This window comes from Callorhinus ursinus, unplaced genomic scaffold (genome assembly GCF_003265705.2).
Source record: "Callorhinus ursinus isolate GAN/ISIS: 27379988/994484 unplaced genomic scaffold, GSC_fseal_2.0 scaffold14, whole genome shotgun sequence".
Lineage (NCBI taxonomy): Eukaryota > Metazoa > Chordata > Mammalia > Carnivora > Otariidae > Callorhinus > Callorhinus ursinus.
The window spans coordinates 5760735-5774948 of NW_027397076.1; the positions used below are offsets into that span (position 1 = coordinate 5760735).

The 14214-nt window shown below is 50.0% G+C and overlaps 1 protein-coding gene across 9 annotated transcripts in view; it reads right to left on the bottom strand.

Annotated features, from left to right (window-relative positions):
* The window catches only part of CHST11 (carbohydrate sulfotransferase 11), a 263190-nt gene that overhangs the window by 94159 nt on the left and 154817 nt on the right, over positions 1-14214 (bottom strand). Inside the window, exon 1 of one of the 9 annotated variants that reach the window (XM_025881423.2) lies at positions 3050-3542. The exons of the other annotated variants lie outside the window; for them this stretch is intronic. Coding sequence (XP_025737208.1) covers positions 3050-3076 — 27 coding nt within the window. The 5' untranslated portion in view covers positions 3077-3542. Of the gene's footprint in view, positions 1-3049; positions 3543-14214 lie in introns of those variants that run through there. 9 annotated transcript variants of the gene reach the window in all.

The following is a 14214-nucleotide window of genomic DNA, read 5'->3' on the forward strand; positions in this document are numbered from 1 at the left end:
AGTCTTGTATTCTAGAACTCGGAACACAGGCAGGACAAATGGCCCTTTAAGGAGAGAGGGAGTGGAACCTTTAAAGTGTATCCTTTTTGTTTCCCTTCCCAGAGATAAGACCTGCAACGGTGACCTCAACAGAGACTAGGACTCGGCTTGATTGCTCTGTAACCTGAAAAACAAACCGGTGTGCTGGAGCGGGGGTTGGGGGAGCCGAGAAAGGGTCCCACTGCTTAGGAGCTTCGTGGCCTTATGTAACTCAGCTTCCCCGAGTCACACTTCCTTTCTTGATCAATTTTTTAAAAAAAGCAAAGATGAGGTTCCAGTTAGGCAAAGTCTAATGATTTTTACCAGCACGTTGTCCTTTCGCAGAGAATAGACCACATATCAGAAACACTGAAACCTTCTGGGTACAGCCAGAGGCAGGGACGTGGGCCAGGTCACCCCCGGAGCCTCAGTGCCTAGAAGGGGTCAATAAATGCTTGCTGAGCAGAAATAAAGACTGACTAGGTCCTTCTTTGTTCCTCCACGGTCTCCCCCTCCTGCCCAAGAGAGCCCCACTGGTTGCGAAGATGGTTTGTGGATGTGCTTTACTCTGCATCCTGTGGGCTGGGGGTGACATTCCAAAGTCCCATGAGTGAAGTGGGCAGGGGCCACCTGCGCATCAGTTAGACCAATCACAGTTAGCCTGGAGCTGAGGATGTCATGGGGTTCAGATGCCACAGAGGCCAATCGGGGGGGGTCACCACATGCACCCTGACCTCTGCTAGCACACCACAGTTGGTCCCGTAGGGGTGCAAGATGGCAGAGTTGGTTTAACATGGCTACAGTACACTCCCACTACACTCTGGAACTTCCTAACCCAAATGTGCTTCTTGGGTTCAAAATGATTACATTTCCGCTCTCCTTTTTACCCAAATCTCTTACCCATTTCCTGGAATGCTATCTCTCTGTTAGGCTGGCTCTCCAATGTATTCTGTCTGAGGAACAAGGAGTAAGACAATGCAGCCTGACGTCTGCTAGGAATCTCTGGCTATGAAACACCAAGGAGGCCCCTGCCTCCCACATGCCTTCCCCAGCCTCCTGAGGGTTCCTGCTCCCCAAATGCACATCGTCCAGGTGTCACAAACCAGCAGGCAGTTCTCCCTCCTTTCCCACCACCTGCTCGGCCCCTCCAGCCTGGGGCTTCTGGACAGAAGCCTGACAGGTCTTCAGGGAATGAGAACAGAGAAGGAATCCATCCTTCGCCATCCTGCTGAGGCTAGAGGGGCACAGCTGCCTCCACACAGGCATCTCTTAAATCAATCAGGAATGAATTAAAAGAAATGCCATGGAGTGAAACATTCCTGCCCACAACTCCAGCTCCAAGGTCAGGGGGATTTGTACTGAGTAGCTAGAAGCGTCTCTGAGCTCTGCAAAGCCGCTCACCCCACCACTACCCAAAGCAGGGCATGCAGAAGAAAGCTTCCCCATCAAATCCACAGAGCCCCCCGATTTCCATCAGCTGTTGTTACTGGACATGAATGCAATGCTCCCTTTCCCCCCAAATTCTCAGCATTTCCCAGAATTTCATGAAGGGATAAGACAGAGAGGGACAGAGACCCAAAACACACAAGCCAGCAGCCAAAGGACGAGAGAAATGAGAGCTAACAACATGTTCCTTATTTGCTAGACACTGTGCCAGACGCTTCGCATATGTTTCCTTCAGTCCTTCCGGTGCAGATGCCGTGATCATCTCAGTTCTGAAGATGGAGGGGCTGGAGGTCTGATGATGAGCTCCACACTCTAGGGGAAGGTGGCAGTGGAGATTAATAGGAAGTAGGGATGAGGGGCTGCAGGGTGATCCTGGTTCATTTTGCAGAAGGCCAGACACTCACATCGGTCTGGAAGTGACCTTGCATCCACCCCCTTGAGCAAAGAGATGGGGCTGTCTAGCCCCAATTCCTTGCTCCTGGTGACTGGACAGGCCAAAGTCCCCAGAGCCTTGGGCTGGGGACAGGGGGTACACAGGAGGTACAAAACCCCCAAAGGAAAGAAGGAAGCTTCCCCACAAGGTACACCCCTCCTCTGTGCTCGCCCTTGGTGCAGGGCGTCCTTCCCATGGGGGGACCAGGGAAGCTGCACCCTCCGCCAGGAGCACCCAGGGTTAACTGCCACATTCAGCTCTCTCCACACACATCCATGTCCTTGGCCATTTCCTGCAGTCTGTGGGCATCTCTCTGTTGATCTCATCACCAGCAGCTTCTCCCCAATCCCTAGGCCTTTTTAGAAAACTCTAGGTGAAGAGCTGATGGAAAAGTCTTTGGGTTCCACCAAGTACTAGGATAAGCCCAGAGGATTCTGAATTCCGAATACCTGCTTACTGCAGGCATTCAGGAAGCCCCCCCCCCCACCATGCCCCGCCTTATATCCATGGCTGTGGTCTTCAAAAAGCTCCCTCCATGAAGTCGGGGTCTTGCTAGATCACCTTTGCAACCCCAGCACCTGGCACGTTAGATGCTCAATAAACTCTTGAAACGAATGTCTTACACCCGGGCAACCCCTTCCTTCTCAGATGAGGACGGTGAAAGGCCATGTAGATGCGCAGCACGCTAGGCTCCCCCCCCGGCCTCACACAGCACCCCATTATGTTCTGCCAACTGGGGAACTAGCTACACATCCATGATTTGCTCCAGAGGCATTCAACCGCTTTGGGAACAGCATCTGGGCCCCCTGCAGGTGCAAAGGACCCTGACGTGCAAACACAGCACCCTCCTGAGGTTTTTTAGCTGGTCCCTCCAGCTCTTTTTGGGGAACAGGGGTGGGGATAAGGGTCTGGAGTTATCATTCATCAAGGCTGGACAGGAGAATTGTCAGGGAAGCTTTTTCAGGCTGCTCCTCAGTGCCTGGGTCTGACTCCACAGTCTCACTGGGCAACTACTACTTAGAAGCCACAGGCCCAGAGCCAGACAGCCTGGGTTCTAATCCTGTTCCACTACTACCTGCTATATGCACACGGACCGTCCCTTCACCTCTTGGACTCGGTTTCCTCACCGGAGAGAATGGTAGCAACACTTACTTTATGGGGTGACGGATATGGTTCCATGAGATCATGTACAATGACGATGTGAATACAGACCTCAGACCAGTGCCCAGCCCGTGGTAGGGACTCGGTATTATGGGGCTGCAGCCGTGATGATCTAGACTGCCCTCCCACTCAAGGGGAGGTGGCGTCTTCTTTCTTCTCGGGTACTCGGACACACTGCCTGTCCCACCCGTACGCCTCCGGGCCCCACTGGGAGTGGCAGGGTACCTCCCATGTGGTAGGTGCTCAGAAATATCAGCTGATGGATGAATGAAGAAAATGAAGTATTTCCATACAATGGAATATTCTTCAGCCTCGGGAAGAAAGGAATCCTGACACACGCCACAGCATGAATGAACCTTGAGGACAGGAGGCTATGTCATGTAAGCCAGTCACCAAAAGATAAATGCCATACGATTCCACTTACAGGAGGCATCTGAAGTAATCGAACTCAGAGAAACAGAAGAGTGGTTGCCAGGGGCAGGGCGGAGGGGGAAATGCGGAGTTGATCAGGGGTATAGAGTTTCTGTTGGGCAAGATGAAAAAGTTCTAGAGAACTATTGCACAACAATATGAATATTCTTGACACCACCAAACTGCAGACTTAGAAATGGTTAGGAAGGCACATCTTTTGTTATGTGTTGTCTACCACAATTTTATAAAAAAGGATAAAAGCTTCTGTAGACAAAATGGGACAGTCGCTGGGCCCAGGGAAGAGAGCAGGCAGGCCCACAGTGTGGGCGGGGAGCACCATCAGAGAGCAGGGCTGTGGCCCCAGGCCCTTTGGACCTGCTTCCAGGGGGGACATAGCTCAAGATCAAAACCAACAGGACTCAACAATTCACAGCCTCATTTCAGCCTGCGAGCCGCATCGGGGCTTCCAAGACGGAGTGGGTGGCTCTTCCAGACCGGGTTTAGAAATGACGTGTTCCATCTCGGGCCTTAGGAATTTAGGACATGGCAAGTTAACGGTAAACACAGCAGTCATAGAATATTTTCTAAACTACCCCCCCCCCCATGCACCCTCTGCTCTCCAGAGGCGACCAGCAGGACACACACCAGGGATCGCTTGCTGGCTGGTCATAGCTACGTCGTGCAGTGGCCGCGGTGCCCTTCCCCGGCCCCCACCTGGTCTGGTACCTTCCTCTCTTCTTGCAGCCACCCAGGACATGGGACCTCATCAGCTGCCGCCTGCAGGGCTGACAGGCGCAGCTCCCGGGCTAGCAGCTTTCCTTTGTGTAATTAGATCAATTATCCTGCTGCTGACAATTACTCTCATTGCCTGGTGCCACTTTTAGTCTATTTGGCAGTTACTCTCCTCTCAATCAATCTGCAAGTAGGATTACCCTGAACATGTAAATGACTGTTAAAAAACACTCAGAACTCTCTGCACTTTTCACGAAAGCTCCTTGGGACATGGGTTGGGCACAGTTGCACCTGCTTTACACGTCAGGGCCCCGTTATAGGGGTCTACTTATCCCTTCCCTACCCTACCCTACCCTGTCACCCTCCTTGTCTAGTGTCACCTGGGATCTTGCTTGTGTAGAGACAGAGAACTCTGTATGAGGTGAGGACTAGGGCCAGGGGTGATACCCCCAGAAAACACCTACTACGAGCTTCTGGAAGCAAGATCCGTGATAAGAAAACAGGTCAGGTTAGCAAGAGTTGGGATTGAAAGTAGCGGAACAAGTAGAAGGAACAACTTAAAAAAAATTTTTTTTTTAAATTAGCAATAAAGTGCTATAAAGACTTAGGGTGAAAAGTGAGGGGAGGGGACTGGACGGTCATGTGGTCTGACTTCGTTTCATCAAAACCTCCCAGAATGGCCTTGGGTTGGTCACTTCTGCTCAGTGCTCCCACCAGCACAAGAAGCAGTGAACAGGGAGCGGCCCAGCCAGCGAATCCCAGGTAGGACCGGCCTGCAGGTGAAGGCTGAGCAGAGGGGTGAGGCGCTTCTCCCACTCCCACTCCAAAATGGAAACACTCTCTTCCATCTGGAGTTCCAAGTTAATATTTTGTTTACAGTGTTTTTCTTCTCAAAAACATCGGCGGGGTGTTGGGGGGGGCACTGTTGAGATGTGTAGTGATGAACGGAACAGTGCTTTGAACAGAGGAGGCATTCGATAAATGTTAATTAAATTATATGCACTCAAACATCTCTCATTTCAAAACGAACAATCCAGGTGTCATATTCTTGGCTCACGTTAAACCTTTTTGGTGCAAACCCACAGATCATTTTCACATGAACAGAGGCCAAATTGTAAATCAGGGCTCTTACATCCGGTATTAATTTTTTAATGCAAATAAGAATTGAACATAAAGTTTCAGATTAATTTAGAAATTAACCCAATGGTGTTATGCTGGATGGCTTTGAACCAGGAGAGGAACTGACAACTGGGTGCTGATAAAATCCAGGTATTAGAGGCTACTTGAGCTATCTTGAAATGGGGCTAAAAATTAGGAATAATAATGATGATGATTAATGAATACTTATGTGTTAAACTCGCCCCAAGAATCAAATCATTTAATCCTTGTAACAACCCCATGAGGTAGGGGTTATTATCTGTGACTTGCCCACGATCACAGAGAATGGATGTAACCCCAGGCCATCCGGCTCCTGAGGTTCTGTTCTTCACCCCCATCACCGCCCCACACTCGCCAGGCCCTCAGCCATGCTGCCTGAGGGAGCGCCTACTGTGTGCAGGACCCCGGGGCAAAGTTCACCAAGCACTACTGTGCCTCCTACATTCGAGGCGGAAATCCAGTCTGATTTCAAATTCCAGCCCATATGGAATTGTCCTGCTGGCTGGGAACCTGGTTCCCGCTTTTCTGCCCTGGAGACTCTGTGAACACATGGGCCGCCCCCTCCCCCCCCCAATATCATCTCCTCCAGCAGCGCCCTCCTACCCCTGGCCCTGGGCCTGCATCTCCAAAGTGCATAAGCAGATGTGCGGGGGACCCTTTCACAGACTTGGCTTCCAATTAGTGAGCTTATCTGGGCAAATGTCCACGTACCCCAGGGTGGATGAGGTATTTTGATCTTGGCACCTAGAGTTTAAAGCATAAACAGAAGGTTCTCTACCTGGGAGAGAAATGCAAACACGCCCCCCCCCAGGGGGGGGCTCACTAGGTTCTGGCTACAGCTGCAGGAGACCCTGAGGAAGAGTCAGACCACGGTCCTCCGAAGGGCTCTGCTCTGGCCCCTCCTCCTTCTGGGTGACCTTCCCAGCAGTGTCATCAAGGCCACTTCTCCCTCGCCGGAAGAATCTGAAGGATGTTGATGAAAACAAACCAGGGAAGTTCCTCAATTTTTTTGACCACATGCCTGGCACTGAAGCCAGAGTGGGTAGTTTTCATTATTGCAAAATGCTGAGCGCAGAGTAAAGCCATTCCCTTGCATCTCTCCTCCCTCCCCACCTCTGCTCCTCTCCCATCCTCCTCACACCCATCCATCGGCCCTGGGCGGGCGGGGGGGGGGGGGGGGGGGCGGGGCGGGGGGGGGGGGGGATTTTTCTAAAACCAAGTGATTAACAGAGTGCCTCCTGAGTGCACAGGGCTACCGGGACACTGTTTCGGGGGCTGACAGCATGCCTCGTCCATCAGCAGCAGCCTCTGCACGGTCATTTACGAAGGTCTCAAGGGCAACCTCCATTACGACAGGTCACCACACCGAGCACCACGTTCCCCATTCCGTTATTCCAAGGGGTGTCTTTTTTTTTTTCCTCCTCGCCTACTTTGTATGCACTGGCACAAAACTCATCAGCTGTCAAACACACAATACTCGAACTCCTGGGCAAATCTGTGTCCAGAGAGTTGGTATGTGAAAGATCTTTTGTTTTAATTGCTCCATTGTGGAAGCAGCCCTTGAAGGTTTCGTACAGAAACCACATGCCGCCCCCCCCCCACCACCACCGCCTGCCTAGGCTGCGCTTGGAGGGGAGAGGAAAACAGACTTGCGTCCAATCCTAGCTCTGCTGCTAACTGCGTAACCTCAGGCAGGATCTTGAGACTCTCCGAACCCATTTCTCCTTGCCTGAGAGGGGCTCATTATAGCATGTGCCTAACGGATTGGCTATAAAGAGGAGCAACAGTATGTGTAGAATGCCCTGTCACGGAACGCCTTGCCCTGTATGTGGAAAATGCTTAACACAAGCTAGGGAATACTGCTGTTAAGACTATGGGTAATAGCAAAATCAGCCCACATTTGTAACATGGCAAGGGTTAGTGACCTCGGTTCTGGTCCATTGTTCTGTGCTTCCCAGCAGCAGCAGCAGCAGCAAGGCACGTCTCCCTTGCCGGAAGAATCTGAAGGATGTCAGTGAAACTACTGACTGACAATGTGCTGGCTAGTCTCCATTCGCCCTTCTTTCTGTGCTCACATTCATTCTCTACCCTTCTCTCTTCTCCAGGACGCTGACCGCATGGACCACATCCACAGGGCTCCTGACTGGCTGTTGGCTGACCTGTTTCAGTTTGACCAATAGGAGGAACCAGCAGAAGGGAAGAGAGGGAGGGAGGGAAGGAGAGAGAGAGAGAGAGAGAAAGGGGGACAGGGAGAGGAGAGTGGACAGGAGAGAGTGGGGTGTATCTCCCCTACTTCCACTGTAGTTCCATTGCCCCAGCCCTTCAGGCATCAAGGTGGCAATGGCTCATCCCTGTTGCCAGTCTCAGGGCACCCCAAATCTTGCTGGTGTCTCCATTCCAGCTCAGGTCTCTGCATGTGGTTCCTTCATTAGAGAGTCTCAGAGTTGAATTCCGCTTCCTGCTGGACCCAGCTAACCCACTGAAGTACTGGGGCCATCCCTTCGTGGGGCATGGTGATGATTAAAGGGAGTGGTCCAGAGGGAGCCCAGCTTTGGGTATGGCCCCAGATGATCTTGCTCCTAGGATGTGACTCTGAAACCCTGGCTGGACTAAAGTGAAACCAAAAGCAGACCAGGCACTTGTAGCATATCAGATACCTAAGGCTTTCAGGAACGTACGTTCCAGGGGCGCCTGGGTGGCTCAGTCGGTGAAGCATCTGCCTTCGGCTCAGGTCATGGTCCCAGGGTCCTGAGACTGAGCCCCGTGTCAGACTCCCTGCTCATCAGGGAGTCTGCTTCTCCCTCTGCCCCTCCCCCTACTCATGCTCTCTCTAATAAATAAATAAAATCTTTAAAAAAATTTTTTAAAAAGAGGAATGTACATTCCATATAATAGCAAAAGAATGGAAACAATATAAATGCTCAACAATGAGGGACTGGTTAAGTGGAGGGTAACAGAAACAGGATGGTGTGGGGGTCAGCCTCCATGGTGGCTCCAAAGGATCCTCCTGCCTGGTACTCACGTCCTCCAACACTAAACAGGGATGACCTGCGTGACAAATAGAATACCACCCAAGTGGCCATGTGTGACCCTCAAGGCTAGGTCATAGAAAAGACATAGCTTCTGCCAGGCTGCCTCCCCCTGGGATCCTTCACTCGAGGGGAAGCCAGCTGCCATGTTGTGAGGACATGGAGGTAGGCCACCATTTGCCGGCCGTGGGAGTGACCCACCCAGGAGGGAGGTTCTCGGGTCCAGCCAATAGCTGACTGCAGCCCAAACCAGAAGGGCCCAACCACGCCACTCTCAAATTCCTGACACACAGAAATTGTGAGAGATAATGATTATTGTTTCAGCCACTATCTGTTGGGATGATTTATTATTTTAACAAAGAACATGTAAATGGAAACATTATACAGGAGGTAGAAATCTTAATTTGGAACAATATTTCATGAAGTAGAAAATGTTCACAATCTCTTAAGTCAAAAGAACAAGATACAAGATGGGATCTTGTTTGTTTTAAATTTATATTTTTATATATTCCTCAAAAAAAAAGACTGGGAGAAAATAAATTTAAATGTTTACAATGATTACCTTTGGGTACAAGAATTAAAGTCCCTCTAATTTTCTTTATGTCTTCCTGTGTTTTCCAAAGTGATCACTTTTTATACTCTGAAAAACATGTACTTCAAAAAAAATAGCTTTCCTGGTATATATATATTTTTTAAAAAATGGTAATTTACTTTACATAAAGTGAAAATATTTTTTCAAGAGAAGCCTGTTGACTTCCATCAGGAAAACACAAAGACAATGTCTACCTTGCACACTGCGCCCGGCCCCTTCCTGATCTCATCTTGCTTCCTTCCCGTAGGCCGAGCCTGGCAGCTACACGACATATTCCAGCCCACAGTGTCCTTTCAGAGAAGCTTGGATGTGACTGGGACCTTCAGAAGGCTCCACTTACAGCCTGTGACAATAGGTTGCCCAGGCTCTTCTTGAATACTTCCTGTGATGGGGAGCTCACCTCCACGAGGCGGCCCACCTCATGACAAGCAACCCTCGTTGTTAGAAACGTCTCATTGAGATGAATGGCTTGTTCCTCTTAAGGTCGGTCACTTATTTAGCAAACAGGAAAAAGCGGCTGGTCTGCAAGCACCACACCAGCAAGCACTTTGCTCTGTTCATTGCTGTACCCTCTGTACCTAGCACAGTACCCAATACACAGCAGGTACTCAAGAAATATATATTTTTTTAAAGATTTTATTTATTTGACAGAGAGACATAGCAAGAGAGGGAACACAAGCAGGGGGAGTAGGAGAGGGAGAAGCAGGCTTCCCGCGGAGCAGGGAGCCTGATGCGGGGCTTAATCCCAGGACCCCGGGATCATGACCTGAGCCGAAGGCAGACGCTAAACGACTGAGCCACCCAGGCGCCCCTCAAGAAATATTTCTTGAATGAATGACTGGGTAGGTGAATGGATGAATGGATCATATTTCCCAGGCCCTTAAGGCCCTGGGGGCTCAGTATCGAGGCAAACACATCCCATCCTGGCCTTCTTGGGGTTTAGAGTCCGGCAGGGGAGATGGGCATCAAAGAGTAATAACTACATAACTAACTGACGAGTGCAGTGGGCGAGCACCTCAAGGGGCCCGAGCAACCCGGCTTAGGGAGGTCCCAGGGAAGCTTCCCGGAGAAAGCGACATTTAAGACAAGGTCTGAAGAGGAGGCAGGAGTTGGCCAAGCAAAGGGGGGGGGTGAGGAGAGAACACAAGTGGGGGCCATCAGCAGCTCAAGGCAATCGAGAAACAGAAGAGCGAGAGTGGCAGGGGTGCCCAGGGAGGGGTGGTGAAGGTAAAGGGCTGAGTGAGGCCTTGGGAAGCAGGACGGAGGGGTGTGAAATGTCGCCTTCCCCCAGGAGTGGGGAGACGGGTGCAAACCATTCCCCGCGTCCACCCCCGCAGGGAGCAGCATTCTGCACACGAGACGCGGGAAGGGGCTAAGGAGGGACTGACATGGGCAAGGTGATGGCGAGTACAGCCCCCCACCGACGAGAGAAGCATGTCTGCTGTGACCACCACGAGGACCAGCTCGGCCCTTGACGGTGAGGACAACAGGCTGATGGCCGCTTGCTGGAAGGTGTTCACCCCTGTAGGATCAAGAACTGTGCTCTGTAAACTCATCTGCTTTGCTGCTGTTGTGTTTTCTCATTTCGGATTTGTTTATCCTTTCATTTCCTAGTTTAATTTCCTTTTAATAAAGCCCTAATCTTGTCTTGGCTCACCTAATGGGAAAAGGGATTAGTCTACGGCCAACCCAGGAGGAGGGTGGAGGGGACGCTGTGGGTCCCTTGGAAGCCAGGCCCAGTGAGGGGGGAAAGCAGGGGTCGGAGATGTCCCTCCACAGCCCAGGCAGACAGACAGCAAACTCAGGAGAGGCCAACATAAAAACCACCACAGTGTCCACCCCGCTGGTGGGTCACTCCTCCCTGGGCTCGGGCCAAACTTCCAACACAAAACGTCTCTTCCGAAGCCGGAGCATGGAGGCCTGAGCTGCAGTCCTGGCCCACCTCCTGGCCCTGTGCTGGGCAAGGTCTTAAACCCCTGAGCCTCCATTTCCACACGTGTGTGACAGACTGATAATCAGAGTTCCCGCCACAGAGGCTTCTTGCCAGTACCCCGCACAGAGTGAGTGCACTCAAACCACAGTAACTAGTCCTACTATTCATTTGAAAGCTGGATGAGCCCTGCTGCGGGGATCGGTCCTGAGGGATTCACGCAGCTAAGCCAGGGGCCTACTCCAGGACCCCTCCCAGCTCTGACCAGACCCTCCCAGCCTCAGGCACCGAGGAGGTCTAAGTTCAACCCCACTTTCGAGGGACAGACCTGTGTTGCGGAAGCCAATATTCGTCTCCTACCCGTGCTGGCCAGCCCGGCCGCCTTACTCCCTTACCCTGAGACCAAACAACCGGGTCAGGAGTTTGCAAGCCAAGGCCACACTGCTCGCCGTAAATGGGAGGTCCGCGACTCAAACCCAGACTCCGAGCCCCGGGCTCTTTCCTCTGCCCCCAAATACAGAGCAGGAAGACAGCTCGGGAAGGAAGGCAGACTGGCTTGTCGGGACGCCCGGGAAGCGCTGGCCAGTGCGCACAGGTGTGCCTTTTTGTCAGGTGCACCAAGTCGCTCTGCCTTTGAAGGGAGGAGACTGGCCACATGTTGGACACTGGAGGCAGGAAACAGAATCTGGCCTTGATGAAGGATGGAACCGAGGAGAAGCCACTTAAAAGGTGACTGAGGAAAGACACTGGCAAGAGGGTGATCCCTGAGGAGGCTGTTGCATGTCATTTTAAGTGGGGAGAGTCAAAAGGCAACCTGAGATGAAATGCATCGGGAGGATGTGGGAGCCCGCCCAGGTGCCTGAAAGGTGGGGAGCAAACCATTGTAGGGATGTCTGGAAACTTCTCTGAGCAGAGAGATATTCAGGAGTGTGTGTTTTGGGTGTGCAGGGTGGAGGCTGCAGGGCACGTCCAGCCTCTATCAGTAAGGACCGTAATTAGCACGGGGAAGCCTCTCGCAATTTGGAAACACTTCTCCTGCTCACGAGTCATTTCAAATTATACCAGACAGCTCCCTGGGAGAAACCCTTCAAGAAAACCAGCCTCCAGCAGCAGATGGCCACATTGAGAACACCGAAGAGGTCCCCTTCCTGGCTAACTGCACCCCTGAACTCTTGGTACCAAAGGAATAAAGTATAACTGTCTGGTTACGAGAGGACCATGGGGAGACATTCTGACGTGCCCTGTTATCACCCTGGGTCGAAACAGTGAAGGCTGTGCTCTATGGGAGCCAATGAACACTTTCCTGAGATTCAGACCAGACTCTCCGGCACAACTGACATTTCCACCGCTGATCTAGGACGAGCTGTTCCAGACAAAGCAATTTTCCAGATAAGAGAAATCTCTCTAAATGCAAACAAACAAAAATAATGAAACTTTTCTCGTGTGTGTGAATAAAAGTCATCAGAGTGTTCTCTAAATTCTCAAAATGGGACTCCCCTAAACATGTCAGGGTCATGTAAGAGACAAAATGAGGAAAATCAGACCTGTCACTGATAATCCCACATGGGCAGATTCCCGTGCCCTCTGGCAGACAGGCCCTCCTGTGTTCTGCAGGAAAGCTACAGGGCTTAGATTTGGAAACCATGGGACATCATCTCAATGTCTGCTGTTGACTCAAGCACCCTCAGAGCTTCGGCTTCCGTGTCTATACAATGGGTGGCGAGTAACTCAATAGGATTTTTTTTTTTTTTGATAAGTTAAATGAGACCAACTGGTTTAAAACCGGGCACATCATTAGTATGGTAGTGGATTTCTTAAAATACTTCCGAATGTAACTAAGAGTTGCAAATGAACCCTAAAACCTCAGCAACCTTCACTTGACTACATATCCAAGGGCGTAATCATTTAATTTCAAAAAACATATTTTTGTTTTTATTGTTTTAATGATAAAAGTAATACCTGTTGACTGTAAAAAAAATAAATATAAAAAATAATTTGAAAGGGTAGATTTTACGAGGTAAAAAGTAATTTTAAAAGTCTCTTGAACATGCTTCCTGGCTCTTGTAAAGAAACCACCCAGACACAGGCTTGAGATTTTGTCAGGTATCTTCCCAGGCGTTTTAAGAAATGCACAGACGCTCTCTGTCTTCCCAATGATAGAACTATTCTATGCATGTTGCTTTATAATCTTTTCTCATTTACAGTGTCTCATGAAAATTCTTTCATTTTAAAAATCACAGCTTTGTACTGTCATCCTAAAGGCTGCTCACAATTCTGCAGTAGGGTTGTACCATCCTTTATTTAACTAATCTCTGCTGAATGATTTTTGGTGATTTCTAATTTTTCACTGCTATGAACAACACTGAGATGAATATCTATGTCCCTGCACACTTTCCCAGTTGGGTTTCTCAGCAGCAATGCTTGTGACAGGCAGGACTAGAGAACTCTCTACGGTGGGGACTGCCCTGGGCCCTGGAGGATGTCTAGAGCACCCCTGGCCTCTCCCCACGAGACACCAGTAGCAGCTCACCAGTGGCAACAACCAAAATGGCCAGACATTGCCAAATATTCCCCTACCAGGGTGGGGGCAGGGAGTGGGGGGCAGGGCACAAAACGCTCCCTGGTTGAGAACCACTGTTTTAGGATAAACTCGCCAGACCAGAATTCCATTACTTTTCATTTTGTTACTCATTGTGAAAATGCCCTCCAGAGGTTAAGTGTCCATCCTCCCTTCTATTTCTGCTAGTGTAAATGTAAGGAGGGTCAGTCCACTGTTGTGTTTTGTTTTCTAATTAAGCTAATAGGCTTTTTTTTTATTTTGAGCATTTTAAGTTCACAGAAAAACTGAGTAGAAAATACGGAGTTTTCATTTAGCTGCTCACCTCCAGTTTCCATTATCCACATCTTCCATTGGTGTGAAGCCTTTGCTACAGTTGATGAGCCCTTATTGATACATTACTTTTAACTAATGTCTATAGTTTATATTAGGGTTCACTCCCTGTGCAGTGACATGTATCCACCATTACGATATCATACAGAACCGTTTCAGCACCCTAAAAATCCCTGTGCTCGTCATATTTATCTGTTCCTCATCCCTAACCCCTGGAAAACACTAATCATTTTTCTGCCCCCATGGTTTTGTCTTTTCCAGAATGTCATATAGCTGGAATCAAACAGTATGTAGTGTTGGTAATACGCATTTAAGTTTCTTCCATATCTTTTCAGAGCTCATTTCTTCATAGTGCTAAACAACATTCCATTGTATGGACATACCATAGTTTATTTATCCATGCACCTCCCGAAG